This window comes from Phoenix dactylifera, chromosome 8 (assembly GCF_009389715.1).
Source record: "Phoenix dactylifera cultivar Barhee BC4 chromosome 8, palm_55x_up_171113_PBpolish2nd_filt_p, whole genome shotgun sequence".
NCBI lineage: Eukaryota > Viridiplantae > Streptophyta > Magnoliopsida > Arecales > Arecaceae > Phoenix > Phoenix dactylifera.
The window spans coordinates 26689095-26709217 of NC_052399.1; the positions used below are offsets into that span (position 1 = coordinate 26689095).

The following is a 20123-nucleotide window of genomic DNA, read 5'->3' on the forward strand; positions in this document are numbered from 1 at the left end:
GATTTAATATCAGTATATTCATATCCGTATTCATTTATATTAGGCGAACATGGATGTAAATACAAATATTAATTAGATATAGAAAATTCATATCCATATTTATTTTAAATGAATATGGATATATCTCGGATGCTGAAAATACGGATACAAATATGTATATAAGCTAGAGAGAGAAAATCAATAATACTACTGAATAAAAGATAAATTAAGTAAATAATATATCATCAAAAAAAACTTAATAATGTTATATAAATTAAATAGGTCGGATATTTGAATACGAATCAGATAGTTGTCTATCCATATCCATATACTTTTTTTTTACGGATATATTGGATGCTCAAATTTGTATCTATATCTAGATAGATTTAAATATAAAATCAGATCTAAACGGATATTATCCAAACCACTTTCACCCTTGCTCTCTAGAATAATACCAATATGCAAGAAAAAAATATTTTATTTCATCAATTTCATCTTCTCCTTGACAAACTAAATTCCCAACTCTAACTCCTTTGATATGGTGTATTGGTAGCGCATCCCTAAGCGAAAACCTAACCGTTATTTAGTTTCAGCACAATTCATTATGCTTTAAACCACACCAAGCTTCGATCAAAGCTGAACCCGATCCAACTCAAAATTGGAGGAGGAGGGGAACGAGTTGGACAATTCTGATGGTACAGAATATATAAATAATTATTTAAACTTCAAACTAGAGCTGATTATAGGGTGGAATTTAGCAAAAAAAGATCACATTTTAAATAGGCTCAGCCCAAAGCCCGATTAAAAATAAATAAAGATTAGGCTTGAGACCTAGCCCTAGCTATACTTCAAACCATCCAATTGACACTGACATTTGATGCCTCTTTTTTTGTTTTGTTTTTTTGGTATCCATAAGTTACCATACTGTAAAAGATTGCAGCCATAACTAATCATCCTGTAAAAGACATGGGTATTCCAAAGTAACCTCTTAACTTTTTAGGTTATCTTTTCAAACTTCAAACCGGGTCTACCTCACAGCATAGTTATCTCATACAAAATGATGTATGCGCTAAATCCCCTTACCCTTGCTACTATTATTTCACTTCTAAAATGTTTTTTTAGGTTATAATCTCTTAGATATGGACGAATCCAAGTCATTTTATCTGAATGTTAAAATAAAATTTTGAATTTAGATCATACAAATTCACAAAATAGATTCTTAATCTAGCACAACTGAATCCAATTCATCAAGTGCAAACTACAAATTATGAACCTGAACCTGAACCTGAAACAAATGAACCAATTAACCATAACCAGGTAACTAATGCATCCTCATGAAATTGATTCATAACATCTGTACAACCACCCTATAAGCAGATAAATGGAGCCAACACAAGCCAACAAAGTGCCACCTTTTTTTTTTTTCTCTGACAAGCATGCGACTAACAAATAGCAACCTCCATATAAACCACAGAAAATAGGAGTTTGGTTCCTATAGCAGACCAATTTCAGAAGTCATTCTCAGTTCATATATCTAGAGTTTGCATTTCACAGCACATCACAAACAAACATAAAGGATAACCATCTTTAAGAGAACATAATGAGCAATTAAGAAACCAAACAAGGAAAAGCTAAAAGAAACCAAATATCAATCATCCATTAGGGTTTCATGTGTTAACTAAGAAAGCCTGAAAGACAAAGTGGTCTGAGAAAGAGGGAAACACCAAAGCTCAGGCCATGATCCGAGCTGACCTCACGTAAAGGCTGTCCACGACCTTGCCAATGTTGGCAATTGTTTCAAGTGTCGCAGGAAAAATAGCATCAGACTTTGGATCTTCGAAGATGATCAGGCAACCAGCACCCTGATCAAGAGTCCCTGCAAACTTCTTGTCAAGTATCATCTGAGAAAGCTTCTTCTCCACATGATCCACGGGCAACTCAATCATCTTTGCAACATGTTCAATCTCCACACTCGAGTACGGCTCGATCAACCTGCACAGATTCTGCTCCAAGAGGGTATCATATAAAGATGATAGATGTCTGTGAACAATTGGGTCTTCCTCCAACTGAGCCCTGTAATCTCGGAGAGCAGTTTCAAAGAGTTTTAGTGATCGTTTAGAGTGTGCATCAGCAACAGCTTTCATAGCATCCAAATCAGGACCCACATAATGCAAACCAGCCTTGGAAGAGATAATGCCTGCAACGTCATCAGCCTGGTTAACCATTATCTTGCACAGCAGCATGTATTTAAGGCTAAAAACTGCACGAGGATCCTCGAGTGCATTGAAAGCTTCAAATGCTTCAAAGAAGTAACTGTACGCAGTTTTATAATCCTTCTCTTCCGCATGAAGTATCCCACTCTGAAGATCTATTGTGCCCTGCTGTGCCGGAGGAACATAAATGGCATTAGCAGCTGTTCTTGCAGCAGTTAATGCAGCTTTGGCTTTTGGCAAATTTCTCAGTGAAAAATGAAGCTTGCTCTCCAAAAGATCAATGTCCACCAGAAGTAGTTTATCATCCAATCTTCTAACCTCCTTAATCAGGCCAGTAAGAAGAGTTAAAGCTTCGGAATATTCTTTGTTTTCCATTAAGAGAGCTGCAAGCCTTGCTTCAACTCGTTGCCTGAGAAATGTACGCTTCTCTGCACGGGTCCATTCCACCATCTCCTTGCAGAGAGAGATTTGCAGATCGGAGGTTCCTGGTATCTTGACAACTGCATCAATGATCCCTCTCACAATTTTTGCAGTTTTTGCCTTGGGAATTAAAGAGAAGAAGGGTCTGAGTTGGGTCAGAAGAGTTCTCAACTCTTCGGCCTTCTTTTCTTGTGGGAGTAGTTCTGTGAGATTTGAAATTGCCTGCTCTTTAATACGCAATGCTTCTGGGGAAGATGAAGGGTTTTCAAGAACACGGTAGAGAATAGAAATAGACTCAGAAGGATCTTTTGCCTCTAGGGCCTGTGCTATTGAATCAGTGGTAGCAGGAAGATATGATGTTTGCATTGCTGAAGACATTGCAACTACCGAGGAATCAATTCTACAAGATGAAAACAAGAAAATTTGTCACTAGAAGATTTTATGGCTAAACATTTATGAGATTTAAGAAAGGAGTCCAAATCTTTTCCAGTACATGCCTCAGATATGTACCCAAATCCAGATAATACTCTTATGGTCATGCTTTCAAAAATACCAAGTAAGAAAACACAGAATTAAAATGCTAACGCACACAACAAAAAGTAATCCAGTAGAACCCTAAACAGCAATAGGTACATTAGAACTAATAAAAATAATGAAATATGACAATGCAAAACGTTTATGAGTCATGATAACAAGTAAATGAAATGAAAGATTGAAATTTGCTCTTACGCTCAAATCTTAACTCTCTTGAACACATGCAATTTGGTTTTGTTATTGTTCATACTGTCCAATGTCAAGGGGCCTTGTTAAGTCAAATAAAATGCCCCTTAATTCAACACTTACATGGGGCATGCATGCGCACTATCAAGCCACCTAAAATCACAAATGGTGGCAGTAATTTTGAGTGAAGGGAGTGGAATCAATATTTCTGGCTCATCCCCTTCCCATTTTCCAACTACCACATACAACATAAAGGTTTCATGACTTATGTATATTACCAAGATAAATAATGTTCTAGTCAATAATTTTATGAAATAGTAAGTCGAAGAAGCATCATGTTGGTAGTGATGGAAATCACCTATTGAAAGGGGGGGAAATATTGCAACACCATCAACTAGGCCCCACCATTAACTTCTACCAGAAGGAACTGATGATATAATCTCCCAATTATGTAAATATTAATCTTTTTCCTACGAAACTGAAAATATGCACTTGATGCCATGCAAAAATCTCAAATCGTTTTGTTTAAATGTTGAATTATTAGTTCCATAAAAGTAAGACTAGATTTACAAAAAATTACATGACATAACAAGGATACTTAAAATCACTATCTTATGATGATGATTGTGTCCTTAGAAACATGCACAGATACAGTTTCATTCAAAATAATCGTCTTACCTTGGAAAGGTCTGTATATGTCATTGTGTCTTTCAACACAATAATGAAAAGAGTAATTCTTTACAATCAACCTATATCAGCAAAAGATCTAAAATATTGTTCAAGAGCCTGCTTCAGTGGTAAGCATCTGCCTTGTCTAACAGAACCGCAATAAACCAGACCACCACTCAAATGATCAATTTACCCTAGCTCTCGTCAGACATGGTCAATTTCATCCAAAACAGAATCCATTTAATTCTGCGAAATGCTAGTCCAGATAAACTCGAGTTGCTTTCATCCAATCCAACTATTCCGGATGACACAAAAACAAAGGAAAGAATATGGCATTATTAATTTTTAACACACATTCTTGGTCTTATGACACATGTTTGAACATATTCTAACCCATGCATCAGCCTAATTGTCCACCATGTGGGGACAACAATGCCAAAAGACAAATTAAACACACACAAGCTCACTATTACATCCAACGAAGGCAGATTATGAAATTCTAGCAGCACCAAATGATCAAAGTAGCCAGTTTAGTGACTGTACATATATGCAGATCTATACCCAAAAACCCACTGAATGGTACCAAACCATTTATTATGCAGAATTATGTAATAGAATCAGCAAACATAGGACTTATGGAGTGCAAATATTTTGAATCAATGCTACAGGGACAAAGCAAGATTTAGCTTAAGACTAAGAAAGATAATAGATGAAAACATACTAGACACAACTGTAACCAAACAACTTCTAAATTCCTACAAATAATGCAAAATCTATTCTGGACCCTCTCTTACATCTCCCATCTAAATTTTCTCAGACTCTCCTTACCGCTTTTAAATTTCTATTTCAGTTTTGGATGCTTTCCTTCTCTCTATTGCCTTGTCTTTTATTGAAGCAACTCCTAGGCTGCTTCTGATTATTCTTTTCTATCCTCTCAGAATCACTATGCTTTCACCTCTCCATTTTTTTCTGCCACACTAATCTAATGCTTCTGCAGTGTTTTTATTGCTTAAAGACTTCACATAAGCAAACGTTGTTGACCTTAGTAATATCATGGAAATCTCTGATTAAGTTTTCACCAAACATGATGATAACACAATGTGGCGAAGGTACATTCATGGTTAATCCACCATGTTTCAATTCAACTTCAAATTCTCCCAGTTTGTTTTTCTTTATAAAATGGTTTGTATTCCTGTTTCTATTCCCACTGAAAATGTATTTCAAATACTATCTGCTGGCTAAAACAATTTTTCCAACTCCAATTTCAATTTTTTTCATGAAAATTCTACTATAGCATTTTGTTAGTTTACATGTCACTAGGACATCAAATTTGATCAATCTTGTTGCAGGATCCAAAAAGAACAATAAATAATAAAGCCTTATTATCTAGTTGCTGTATGTGTCAGCTTATTGCAGAAATCATTTTAGGATCTACTACAAACAAAAAGAAGGTGGGGTGGGGAGGAAAGGACTACTCCACCAGGACAGATCAAATTCATTGCAAGAAGATACTAGAGACACACTCATAGCCTTTCCTTAATTGATGGTAATCTGTGTATGCTCATATATTCAGTCCATAGATATTCTCCTTAAATCCAAATACAGCTATGGTTACTTAAACCTTACATTTTAAGGGCTCAGGGAATTTCTACAAAATAAATTAACCATTTCTAGTTGTCTCTTCTTTATTTGCCATTTCTCTCCTGTTCATTTTAGTATTAGTTAGAGATGAATTCATATCAGACATGGACTATGATTCTCATCCTAGGATCACATCAACAAACACCTAGAGATTTTCCCCTGCTAGCCATTAAACAGAAGGTGATGCTTTTGTCATAAGATTATCCAATACAATTACCATGCAGAATGGACTAAAGCTTAACCTCACCCATTAAACTAATGGAATTGAAGAAGGGAACAACCAATAACTTTGGTGAGTTTGGACCAAGCAACAGCAAACCTCATACCTCAATAGGAAGGTGGATTTTTCTATCAAGATAATGCTTAACTAAGATAGACAACCAGAGGCACCATCCTCAAGTCAACTGTCAAACTTCTGAAACCAAGTTCACTCAACAAAGGCATCACGAAACCGTACAACTTTGGAAAACTCACAACCTTACCTTTAATTTATGGCCACCTGAATCAATAGTTTATCCTTCAGGTCACTTTGCATTTGGAAACATGGATCAGCTATTAGTGATCTTAAAATCAAGTGGTCTCAGCCCTCTAACTTCTAACTTAAATCACCTAGTATTGCTATATTTTAGTGAGAGGATGAAATCAGAAAAAAAAGACCTACAAGACATCAAAAGTTGATTGTTATGCATGTACACATACCCAACGAATGTGTAAGATGGTTTCAACTTTGCTTCAAAAGAAGGCAATATAATTTCCAGTACCAAATCTGGTCAATCCTAACAAACTACTTGGAATTTGGTGCAATATCATAAGTGCAGGGTGCAATAACTATTACCAAATGATGAAGTTTTGCATTCGAAACTGTTGGTACTGAAGGATATCAGATAATTCCTAACATACAAATAATCATCACTTATTTCTGTGAATAATCAATAATCTGAAAATAACAAGGAAAATGAATGAATACACCTTTTGGCAAGAACAAAATAATATCTTTTTACCACTAAAAATATTCATTATTTTATTGCACGTTTAAGAATAGATACAGTTCAAACCATTTTTTTTGTCATTCTGAGAGTTAGATAAAGGGGCACTGTCAATGATCATGAAATGGCAGCTTGCAGATCTGGAGTGAGAAAAAAGTTCATACAGGTTACTGTTGATGATGCAAGGTGATGATTGTGGGCAGAGGGAAAATGAGTTCAAAATCATTAACTAAATTTTGTCAAACATGCATTGGAGTTAATCTAGAGCACGGATAATATTATTCTATACCGTAGCAGGAATGATGATCATGGCTCCAAGAAAAACCATTCTTCTGTTAAACTTGGCCCAGTCAATAGGGATCAGGATTTATGCCCTACTAAATTGGCCACAACCTTTTTTGACTCATTCGCAAATAAATAAATGCTGATCTGAAGGATGTGGTAGAGCAACAATCTAAAAGATTAGATCTTGAGGTACATGAATTACTCCAATAAAATTGTGATAATAAATGAAATAAGGCCTTAGCAAGTTCAAGCTTAGTCCATACCTACCAACGACAATGAGATGCCGAGTAAGGATGGTATGTTAGAAAGATTTCATTTTTTACTTCATGTACACTATAAAAACTACAGTAATAAAGGTCCTATTACCAAAACACAAACAAGAATTTAAGTTTAATACGGTGAGATTGCTCATAGCCTAGAGTACAAAAGATCTAGTGAGATATCTAAAGGTTCTTACCTAGGCATTGATTAGTAATACATTTTGGCCTATCATAGAGAAAAAAAATCTCCTACCAAACATGAGAAACAAACATCAATGTCACCATTCAATCACTATGCAGGTTCAATCAACTAACAGCAGCAAGCAAGCCATGTTTCATCAGTATGGAACTGGCTAATTGAGAACAACTCAATAGAAGCAATCCTAGATGGTTTGGCAAGATTTTACAACAAATAGGATAAACAGCATGAGCCTACAACTGGTTCCCTAGCGTTCATGTCTTGTGCCAGTAACGTGTAAAGGGGCAAACCAAGAATACAAGAGATGGGGAGAACAGATGAAAGGAATGAAGAAGTAAATAGATATTAAAAATAAGATGATGAAGATCAAGATAAAAGCAAGCTAAAGTTGTCTTTATCTTCAAGAAAGTGTTGGAAGTGTCTAGACCTAGTTCTAAGAAATTGAGTTATAAAATATTAAGTTCAGAGAAACTGAGTTTTGCTTCTACCTGGAGGAATGCAATGCATTGAAAGTACAGTTTTTGGCATTAATTTTTTATTAGATTATTACTAAAGAGAATTATTTCTTAAGAAAATATTTAAATAGTTCACTATAACAGGAGAAAGAGTGGGTGGGCATTAAAGTAGCATTAAGTGCCCCACTCACCCACACAGAAGAACTTGATTATGGAGCCCTCAAAGACAGAGTCATGTTTGGTGTTTTTGCTGAACTAAGAATCTAAGTTCCTTACTTTAGACTGAGTTACATGTAAAAAAACATCTGAAAGTGATCACCTCTGGCAGAATTGCACTTCAGGCTGTTCACTTACATGGAAATAAGCACAGTAACATATCCTAAAATAACAACTAAAAATAACATGGGCTTTGTAATGAGTGAAAGCCACTAAGAAAAGGTGACATATAAAGCAGAAGCATGAGGAATGCACAAACTCTATTTTATCTCACCACACAGACATTACTGCTACTAATAATTTCCTCTCTCTTTCAAACACTACATTACCACAAATCAAGAGCCAACAACTTATCTGATATTTAGATCCAGCTTCTCTATTTAATTCTACCAAAAACCTAGTAACTTGATAGAGGAAGCTTCCTGTTACCTCTGGAACCAACTCTGTAATAACCATAAGACAAGACCTTTTAACTACTTGCAGAAGTTCTTTAGTCTGTCTAACATACCCAAACCATATCAACCTGTATACCATGTACGTTATCGGTGCACCTATCATACTACCTCCAAGTGCTTGAGTTTAAATTTCTTTCTTCCTAGTTGTACCACTGATCCATCTCAACATCATTATTTTCATCTTTAGATTAATACTTCCTTCAAACCCTAAAACTGCAGCATCTATCACATAGCTATTCTAGCTACCATTTAATGTGTTATACCAGTGAGTTCCTGGCGTGCATCTACCACCAAGGCCATGTTCTCCATTTCACCTACCCTATTGTAAGACCACTTCAAAATATTCAAATCTATTTCTCCATCCTTTCTTTTATAGTAATAACAAGAATTGTTAATGTAAGGTATGCGTCCCACACGGTTGTCATGGATGACAAACAATAGTCGCTAAGAAAATTTTGCACCTAACCATGTGAAATATAATAGTCTTCTGAAAGGCTATAAAGGACCTGGAGGGATCTAAATGCTAGTTAGTTATAAGATTCCCAAATAGCTTCAACAAGGGGTGAAGGCCTTATCTAATAGTTTTACAAGTTAGTTTATCTAGTGATATGATGAAATATAACAACTGAATAATAAAAATCCTTCCATCTGATGGGCCCTCAAACCACTGAAGATGCTACATGGGGAACACTAGCTTAAGCTACAAACATGTTATTTCAGATTTCGACCATTAGGTCAAGGTCAAAAAATGGAAGAACAGCTAGACTTTGCAGTATTTATTGACAAAAGTAAGAGAAGGATAAATAACGGGTTTGTTTCTCCAATTACTGCAAGTTCAAGGAGCTTTCCATACCTAGTATGACTATAGAATAAACAAATAATCATGGTGGCATTAAAATCCTAAACGATTTCCGTTCATCCAAAGTAATCCAGAAGGAGATATCATTGTTGCTTGAGTTTATTATTGATATGCGTCAAAACAAGAGAAAAACTCCTATGAAGAAGAAGAGATATATGGATTGAAAAAAGCAAATACACAAAACCAGAATAAAAGAGAGCTTAAACCTGATCTCCCAGAAATTTTCTAACAAATCAAAGCAACTAATATCTCTTTATGTAACATCAAATATTACAATGATATATCCTATAATAAACATAACTTTATCAACATAAAATACATAAATTTGGAATCATTCGTGACACAACCTCGATCCTCCCATCGAACAAACACGATCACCTGAATTTGACAAAGGGTCCTAAAAACATCTCTAACGAATTCTAATAACTACCCATAACCCTCTGAATCAAGCCCCCCAAAAAAACCAACTTTTTTTGCAGAAAATTCCGAGTTTGACATCCAAGGCGCGCATGGTCCCCTAAAAAGGGCTATCTTTATCCAGATCTTGCTCGAACAGGCAAGAGCGGAACAAAATCTCCCCCAAAAATGGGGGCACTGCTAAAAGAGCAAGCGGAATCGAATTAGATCGCCCTAATTAAAATTCGAAATTTCTATCCTAAAAGATGAAATCGAGGAGACGAACCGTAAAACCCTAGCCACGTTCCGCAGGGAGGGGAGAGAGAGAGAGCTCACCTGGTAAAGAAGGGAGAACCCAGTTCTAAGATCGCCGAAAACCTAGAGGTTTCCCTAATTTTCTAAGGTAGGAAAGCAGTGTCCTGGGCCGAACCGGTCTCAGGCATGGTTGGCGCAGGCCCAAAACAGCGGAAGTTAGCCTAAGTAGGGGTGAGAGTAGATCCATCCCGAATTCCCGATCCATTTTCGTATCCAAACCAATTCGAATATAGATAAAAATTTAAATATCTAATTAATATTCATATTTATATTTATATTTAAAAAAATTATAAAAATAAAAATAAAAAAACTATCCGATTCGTATCCGGATATTTGATTTTATTTATAACCCTTTTTACTTATATATAGCAATCATAGACATTTAAGAAAAATAAATGACGATATTAGCATACTATTAATTTAATTTATCATCCACTTAGTAATATTTTTGATTTTATTATCATAAAATTTTATTATCTGATTTATATCCATATGATATCCATATGATATCCATATTTTTGATATCCGATTTGTATCTGTATCTATTTATAATAAATATAGATATAAATTTTTGTATCCGACTAACATCTGTCTTCATATTTGTATTCGTCAAACAAAATAAATAGGGATATGAATATGCTAGTATTTTATCCGGATTCAGCCCTACTAACACACGCGCACACACATTTTAGACATTAAAACGTCAAACTTACGAGGTCACTGTTAGCACTTGATTTGCTTAGAATCCTTTCAAAAGAGGTAAAAAGAAAAAGTGAGGGAAAAAATTAGTATACATTTAGAACATATTTCACTAAGGGAGTTGCGCTCTAAAATGAGAATGAATGAGTTCTATTCCATTTATTTAGTTAGAGAAAGTCCTATTCGCATTCCAATCCTAGAGGGTATTGGAATACCTCAATCCTCCTAATCTAATTCCAAGTCCTTCTCAATATTCAAATTCCATTCCAATTCCCATTCTGCTTTCAGTGACGAACGAAATGTGCAGGAGAATATGATTATTCTGATTTCCATTCTAGTTCCGATTTCGATTTCGATTCTAATCACGAACGAAATGCACCCCTAAAGAAATCCTAAAGATTATTTTAGTAGCATGATAATAATATAAATTAGTAGCTCTTCGGATAATATATGGCACAATTCCAAGGACAAAGACAATAGTTAAATAATAAGAATACTTGATCTCATATTTCCACAACTATATATTATCCTTATAATAATAATTTTTAATATAATAAGTGATCATTAGTGCAAAAAAATTGTTAATTAATCACCTGCACCCAAAAGGTTAGGGTTGCTTTTGGTGGTGAAACTAAGAGCTTTTTGCCCGGCTTAGTCCACTTTGATCTGCCAAGTATTTCACCAACTTATTTCAGGAGTAAGGTGGGCATTTTAAAAAATCAGTAGAGCTACCTTTTCACCTAATGGAACAGATTATTTCATTATGTTTGGTGGAGTGGTTTATTAAAGCAAGTTAGGAGTAAACTAACTTACATATTCTAGGTTAACTTATTTTACAAACAAATACAACCTACGCTTTTGCATCTATTAGTTACTATAGCCAAGTATACGAGAGATAATGAGTTTGTGTGACAATGCACTACGAAACTCTGGACTCTAAAAGTATGCACTTTTTTCCTTGCATGCAAACACCCTCCAAAACAAGGTCTCCCAATAGTGGACTCTAGAAGTCTGCATTTTTTTTTCCTTCTTTGTTTAAAGAGGCATAAAGAAACACCCATGTGCAAAGAACGAAGAAAATATTAGTTTATATATTTAATCCAACTATCATTTTTGACAAGCCCCGAGCCCGTCATTTGGGTCCGGAACGCGACACGGCCACATACTTCCTAGGATAGAGCTCTAGAGAAATGCTAGGCCTGAAAATTTAATACAACCTCAATATCCATAATCAACAATGATCTCAATTCATGCCAAATAACAAAGTTGATTCAATTATAGAATTTAATCATCCAACCAGTATCAGTAATGCTCTATCTAATCATTTCCTCCACCTATAATCTCAACCATAGCCATGTACTATGTGTTAGATTTTTATTAAATAATGATTAAAAGTTTTCATACTTAAAATATATATGTTATACATATATGTTAAAAAGGGAGTATGGCTTGATGGTTGGTGCGTTGGTTGGGTGGGGATGAGGTAATCATTTTATGTCTATTACGTAAAGCTCGGTTCTCTGTGCCTGTGCTTGTCCGACCCGAGGTTCTTTGCGGCCGAGCTGTGCCTGTGCTTGTCCGACCCGTCTGTCCCGAAGAAGTCTATAAATGGACCTTTTCGGATTAGACAGGATATATAATTGAAAACAGAGAACTTCTATTCTCCCTGTTTACTATTTTTCTTTCAATCAACGGGCTTGCTGCATACTGATTCTGGGTTCGAAGGCTTCTTTGATCCGTGCAAATCATTGAGGCAGAAGAAACAGTGCGAGAGGCTGTTGTATCTCAGGAGTAGAACGTCATCTAAGCCTAGTGCACTGTAAGGCGGCGAAATCTACTTCAAGGAAAGTGACCAACATACCACGCCTCAGCATCTCGGGTTCCATTTTTCCACTTTCTCTATTTATTTTCTCTAAGCCTATTTCTGCCTATTATTTGTTGAAGTAGAGTATTTTAGATTTAAAATTTTCTGGGACAGATTATTCCCAACATTCTTGAAGTAGATTATTCCTACATATAATAGGCTAGTACTTAGAGTTACCCCAATGGCCAATGTAAGTGACCCGGTTCCTCCTGAAAAATTTAATGGAAATAACTTTAAGCGTTGGAGACAGAAGATGGAAATCTTCTTAACCACACTTGGGTTATTTTCCATAATCTTTGACTCTCCTCCAAATGAGGAAGAGAATGAACCAGCTAGAACTTGTAATTTGGAGGAATTTAAGAAAAAAAACTACCTGTGTAGGGGAAGGATTCTGTCCTATCTTACTGATCCCCTTTTTTATGTCTACTGCACTTTTAAAACCTCCAAGGAGATTTGGGATGATCTTAATAAGACATATGGTATCCAAGATGCCAGAATAGACAAGTATGCTGCTAGTCAATTCCTGTGTTATAAGATGGTTGACACCAAGCCCATAGTTGACCAAGCTCATGAGTTAACAATGATTTATCATGAATTAGGCTTAAGGGGAATGGGTATAACTGAGAGCCTTCAAGTTGCTTGTACCATTGACAATCTCCCACCTTCTTGGAAAGACTTTGGGTTATCCCTGAAACATAAAATCGAGGATATGACAATGAAAACTCTATTGTCTGCCATTAGGATCCAAAAACAACACCTTGAGAAAGATAATGAGCAACTCATGAATCCTGAGCTTCTAACTAAGGTGAACTTTGTAAAAGGCCAGAATAAGACCCATAAGTTCAAGAACCCCAAATTTGAAAAGGGTGGACCTAGAAACAAAAGAAAAGCTATGAAGCCAAAACACCATATCAATAAGAATGATCAGAAGCCGATTTGCTACAATTGTGGAAAACTCGGTCATATAGCTCGAATATGCCGGATGAAGAGGAAGAAATATCAGAACTATGAACATGCGCCTTCTCAACCTGCAAATTCACAAACCAACATGGTGCTATCCAGTACTGGTCCTACTAGTACTGATGATCGGTATGCAACTTTAAGTCCAGAATTAAATTTGGCAATTTGCTCTACCGATTGGTTAGTGGATACAGGTGCGAATGTTCATATGTGTACTGATTATACCCTTTTTACTACTTATCAGGTCCGGAGCGGCCTAACAGTAACTATGGGGAACTCCACCTCGGCACGAGTGCTTGGAACTGGAAAAGTACTTCTAAGGCTTACGTCTGGGAATGTGCTTACACTATTTAATGTGTACCATGTGCCCGATGGAAGGAGGAATCTGATCAGTGGATCTCTTCTAAATAGGAGTGGTTATTCTTTGTTATTTCAATCTAAGAAAGTGATTATAACAAAGAATGGAACATTTGTAGGCAAAGGCTATGAGTGTGATGGCTTGTATGTAATAAATAATGTATCTTTGGATTTTTCTTCTGATAACAATAATAAAATTGTGCTTTCAATATATTCTTCATCTCTTTGGCATGCTAGATTAGGACATGTGAATAATAATACTATTAAAAGAATGATTAGCTCTGGTTTATTGCCTAATGTTTCATTAAATGAAAAGGAAAGGTGCCAAATTTGTGTTCAATCTAAACAACCTAGAAAACCATTTAAAATAGTAAATAGAAATTCAACTTTATTAGAATTAATACATTCAGATGTATGTGATCTAAATGGAACTTTGACTAAAGGGGGTAGAAGGTATTTCATTACCTTCATAGATGATTATTCTAAGTATTGTCAAGTTTATTTAATGAAATCTAAAGATGAAGCATTTGAGATGTTTAAGACTTATAAATCTTTAGTAGAAAATCAACTTGACAAGAGAATAAAGATTCTCAGGTCAGATAGAGGAGGAGAATACACCTCTAATAACTTGAATGAATTCTGTAGAGTTAATGGAATTCTACATGAAGTTACACCTCCCTATTCACCTCAGTCTAATGGAGTGGCTGAAAGGAAAAATAGAACTCTGCAAGATATGGTAAGATCTTTGCTTGCCAACTCAGGTTTACCTGAGGTTTGGTGGGGGGAAGCAATGCTTACTGCATGTTTCCTGCTTAATAGGGTTCCATTTAAAAGTTCTAATGAATCTCCTTATGAACTTTGGAAAGAAAGAAAATCTAACCTAAACTTTGTAAAAGTTTGTGGTTGTTTAGCTAAGGTTAATATTCCTTTAATCAAGAAAAGAAAATTAGGACCTAATACTTTTGATGCTGTGTTTCTTGGTTATTCTCTTAATAGTGTTACTTATAGGTTCTTAGTCATTAGTTCTGATATTAATGGCATAGATAAGAATACTATAATTGAATCTAAAGATGCTTCTTTTTTTGAAGACATTTTTCCATTTAAGGATAAAATAGAAAAGCATGTAATAGATAGATCTAATGATGCATCTTGTAGTTCGCCATCTAATTCTCTAATTATTCCTAATAATGAAAATGAAAATGAACTTAATAATATTAATGAACTTGGTAAAGGGAAAAGAATTAGGAAAAAGAAAGATTTTGGATCTGATTTCTATACTTTTATGGTTGAAGATGATCCTAAAACTTATAAAGATGCTATGAACTCATTAGATTCTATGTTTTGGAAGGAAGCTATTAATAGTGAAATGAATTCACTTATGACTAATAAAACATGGTTTTTAACTGACTTACCACCTGATAGTAAGGCTATAGGTTGTAAATGGATATTTAAGAAGAAATTAAGACCTGATGGTTCTATTGAAAAATATAAAGCAAGATTAGTTGCTAAGGGCTTTTCTCAGAAAGAGGGTATTGACTACTTTGATACATATTCTCCTGTGACTAGGATAACCACAATTCGTATTTTAATTGCACTGGCTTCAATTCATAATTTGATAATTCATCAAATGGATGTCAAGACTGCCTTCCTTCATGGTGATTTAGAGGAAGAGATCTATATGGATCAGCCAAAGGGATATGTGGCTCAAGGACAGGAAAGAAAAGTTTGTAGGTTAGTCAAATCCCTCTATGGTTTAAAACAAGCTCCTAAGCAATGGCATAGGAAATTTGATAAAATAATTGTTTCTTATGGTTTTAAAGCAAATGAATCAGATAAGTGCTTATATTCTAAGTTAGAAAATGATTCATGTATTATCTTGTGTTTATATGTTGATGATATTTTAATTTTTGGTACTGATATGAATATGGTGACTGATATCAAAACTTTCTTGTCTAATAATTTTGATATAAAAGATTTAGGTCAGGCAGAGATAATTCTTGGTAACAGGATTACCCGAATACCTGATGGTATAATTTTTGATCAATCACAATATATTGAGAAAATATTGAAGAAATTTGATAAGTACAACTGTAAACCAGTGAGTACACCTTATGAGCATGGTTTGAACTTGAAGTGCAATAAAGGTGATCCAGTGGCCCAAGAGAAATATGCTCAAATTATTGGGACACTGATGTATGTTGCAAATACAAGTAGACCTGACATTTCTTATGCTATAGGAAAGCTTAGTAGGTTTAATAGTTGCCCTTGTCTTAGTCACTGGGAAGCACTGGATAGAGTACTTAGATACTTGAGAGGTACAATGTATTATGGTTTACATTACTCAAGATTTCCCACTGTACTTGAAGGATACAGTGATGCTAGTTGGATCACTGATTCAGTGAATCGAAAAGAAACTAGTGGATACATATTCATGTTAGGTGGTGCAGCTGTTGCTTGGAGATCATCCAAACAAACTGTGATCACAAAATCCACTATGGAGGCTGAGATTGTAGCCTTAGATTCTGCAAGTCAAGAAGCAGAATGGTTTAAGAATCTTATGTCTGAAATACCTATTATGGAAAAGCCTATACCTGCTATCTCTTTGTTATGTGATAATGAAGCTGCAATTAATACTTGTAGAAATACTGAGTATAATAAGAGAAACAGAAGACACATTAGTGTGAGACATAAGACTATTAGATACCTAATTAAAAATGGTATCATAACTTTGGAATTTGTTGGATCTAAAGATAACCTAGCAGATCCTTTAACTAAAGGACTGGCTAGAAGCAAAGTCATAGAAACATCAAAGGGGATGGGACTGAAACCCATAAGGAATCATTAACAATGGCAACCCAACCTAATCTGACTGGAGATCCCAAGACAAAAGGTTCAATGGGAAAAACAAGTTGTTTAATGATTAGTTAGCACTATTATAAAATGACTTTATGTCATTTGGTCTCTCCCTGTGATGTGAGTGCTAAATACAGCAGAGATATACGGAAGAGTTTAAAACTCTGAATGAGTCCGAGTCTATGGCAAGGTGCTGTGCTGCGAGCACCCTTGGAGGACTCACCTATGTGAGTGTGACTGTGTGGCCGCAGTCTATGGGGATAAGGGTTTAACCCTTAGAGCACTCATAAAACTGAGATATTGGTGCATAAGGCCAGAAAAAGAACCACCTATGATGAACCCAGTATTTGCATTTGTTATGGGTGAAGTATATAGAAATCTGAACCAAAAGATTTGGTTCAAAGCTTTGTAGCTACCACTATACCTTTCAGATGAAAATATACTTTCACTAGGTAAAGGTTCAAAGCCGCAAGCTACCTTTATTGAAGTCGTGACATAAACAAGCCCGATTTGACTATTTTCTGATTTTATAAAGTTTTGAAAACATTTTAATCAGGTGGGGGAATGTTAGATTTTTATTAAATAATGATTAAAAGTTTTCATACTTAAAATATATATGTTATACATATATGTTAAAAAGGGAGTATGGCTTGATGGTTGGTGCGTTGGTTGGATGGGGATAAGGTAATAGGTTCGATTCCCCATTCCCTCCTTTTACGTAAAGCTCGGTTCTCTGTGCCTGTGCTTGTCCGACCCGAGGTTCTTTGCGCTTGTGCTTGTGCTCGCTCAGCCATGCTCGTCCGAGGCTCTTTGCGCCAGTGCCTGTGCTCGCTCGGCCCTGCTCGTCCGAGGTTCTGTGTGCCAGTGCTCGTCCGACCCATCTCCTCATCCGAATGATGAGCCCAGAGGAGCCGAGGTCGGACAACGGGTGCGATGAGCCAAGAGGTGCGTGGGCCGTGCCTCGCACCCATAGCACGAGGAGCCACGTCGCTTCCTCGTTAGCACCTCTTCGCAACCGACCTCGCATCCGCTGGCCATACTTCCAGTGTTTTTTCAAACTTTCTTACCGGTTTCGACCGTTGGATCGGTTTTGGGTCGCGTCTGTCCCGAAGAAGTCTATAAATAGACCTCTTCGGATTAGACAGGATATATAATTGAAAAGAGAGAACTTCTATTGACCCTGTTTGCTATTTTTCTTTCAATCAACGGGCTTGCTGCATACTGATTCTGGGTTCGAAGGCTTCTTTGATCCGTGCAAATCATTGAGGCAGAAGGAACAGTGTGAGAGGCTGTTGTATCTTAGGAGTAGAACGCCATCTAAGCCTAGTGCACTGTAAGGCGACGAAATCTACTTCAAGGAAAGTGACCAACATACCACGCCTCAGCATCTCGGGTTCCATTTTTCCACTTTCTCTATTTATTTTTTCTAAGCCTATTTCTGCCTATTATTTGTTGAAGTAGAGTATTTTAGATTTAAAATTTTCTGGGACAGATTATTCCCAACATTATGCAACCTGCAACTTTGAAAAAGAGAGAGAGAGGAAGGAAGTTGTAATTTTTACGGCCCAATAAAAATTCTAAACCACTACACCATAAATAATAAAAAAATAATCAATTAACAATATCAGATAAAAAATATCGCATCAATATTTGAAAAGCTCATAAATAACATGCACATAAGTTCCAATATCATCTTTTCAATATATATATATATATATCAAATATAGCCAATTGTTCAGCAACAATTTTTATGTCATTTCATCCGTTTCTCATTAACTTGATTTTCATATTTCTCATTGATTAACTTCCAACTTTAGACTAACTAAAATTATCACCCAATCCAAGACTGACAAAATTCTACGCGTAAGCCCATGGAGGCTCTCCCCATGCGTTAGCCATAGGCGCTATACCATGCTTAAGCTCATGGAAACTGTTCCATACATAAGCTCGTGGAGGCTGTCCCTATGCGTTAGGCCATATATGGGTGCTATCTCATCACAAGGTTAGTCTAAACAATATCTTGTCTATTTGATTTACATATTATTCTTGTCATTAGTTACTACTTATACAATGAATTTCTCTCAAATTCAAGATATCTTTGTTTGCATAATCATATTCTCAATATCTGATATGTATGATAACCATAAAAATATATTTGTACTGGAAACATATCATCACATGCCAAACTAAATCTATCGATGCCAATCCAGTAATACAAACTAATAAACACACACACGCACACGTGTGTGTGTGTGTGTGTGTGTGTATATTTGGTGATCGAGTATAGGGGCTCTTACCTTTAGAACTAGAGTGTAAGATCTCGTTGGGCATCTTCCTATCTAGATGACTGCAGCCCCATACAAAACTAGAGTTGACTATGAAAATAGATTCGCATAGGATGAAGTATAAGGCCAGCTAGATGACAACGTCCAATTGTTTGATTCGATCAGCACAGCATAACTCAATCTATCTGATCAAGAAATATATATCCATTCAAGAAAAAGATAATAAATTAGGAATTATCAATTATGGGTCCAATGGTAGCTAACAATAATTAAGATGAAGGAAGGACAGGGTCGACTAAGTAACAGCATCCGATGATCTGGATCGATCCGCTCTGGCTAATCCAACCAGTCAATCATGAAACAAGAATTAGATTATGGTACAAGTAACACAATAATGATAGAGTCTAGCAATGCTCGACAATGGTCGGGGTAAGATTAGCACGATGGGTAGTTATAGCAACATTAGTCCAGAACCCTCTATTAGAGTCAACCTAGGTCCACAATGAGCACATATGGGACCCTCCTGCTGGGTCCATAGAACCATGCTAAGAGAGAGAAATAGAAGAAAAAAAAATCAAGAGAGAGGAGAGAGAAAGAATAGAAAGAAGAGTCTCTTCTTCTTTCTCAAAATAGGGGAGAGCTTGTCTCTCCCCTTTTCTTCTTGAATCAAAGGGGTGACACAGCCACCAAGGCGGCCCTAGGACTCCAACTCTTAGTCGGAAATGCTAGAGGAGAAGAGGACTCCAACGGGAATCTCTTCTCTCCTACCTTGTGCACATGGCACAGTGGCCTTGGGCCTAGCCTCTTCGGGCAGGTCCACAAGCCTACAAAACTGGGCTATTACAAACCCACGCCGTATTAGTCTCTATGTAGACCGGAATAAACATTATTGACATATTCTCTATCGACCTAAGCTTTTAGGATATTATTATTTAAATAATTTTATCTCTATGATGGTTTTCTTTGGCAATAAGTATCCAATTTTTATTGTTATAACAACCAATAACAGTTATTTTCATCATAGAGAAAGTTTGCAT

General features: G+C 36.0%; 1 protein-coding gene across 3 annotated transcripts; it reads right to left on the minus strand.

Moving 5' to 3' along the window:
• Positions 1–1443: 1443 nt before the first annotated feature.
• LOC120111663 (26S proteasome non-ATPase regulatory subunit 11 homolog) lies at positions 1444–10192 on the minus strand. 3 transcript variants are annotated; one of them, XM_039129398.1, is made up of 2 exons: positions 10090–10192; positions 1444–3012 (listed from the first exon to the last, which is right to left on the minus strand). In XM_039129398.1, the coding sequence occupies exon 2, from the start codon at positions 2988–2990 to the stop codon at positions 1710–1712; it is 1281 nt and encodes a 426-aa protein (XP_038985326.1). In that variant the 5' UTR covers positions 2991–3012; positions 10090–10192; the 3' UTR covers positions 1444–1709. The 3 variants fall into 3 exon arrangements, with proteins under 3 accessions (XP_038985326.1, XP_038985327.1, XP_038985328.1); XM_039129399.1 differs by having other exon boundaries at positions 10040–10178; XM_039129400.1 differs by lacking the exon at positions 10090–10192 and adding an exon at positions 4011–4115.
• Between the last annotated feature and the right edge of the window lie 9931 nt (positions 10193–20123).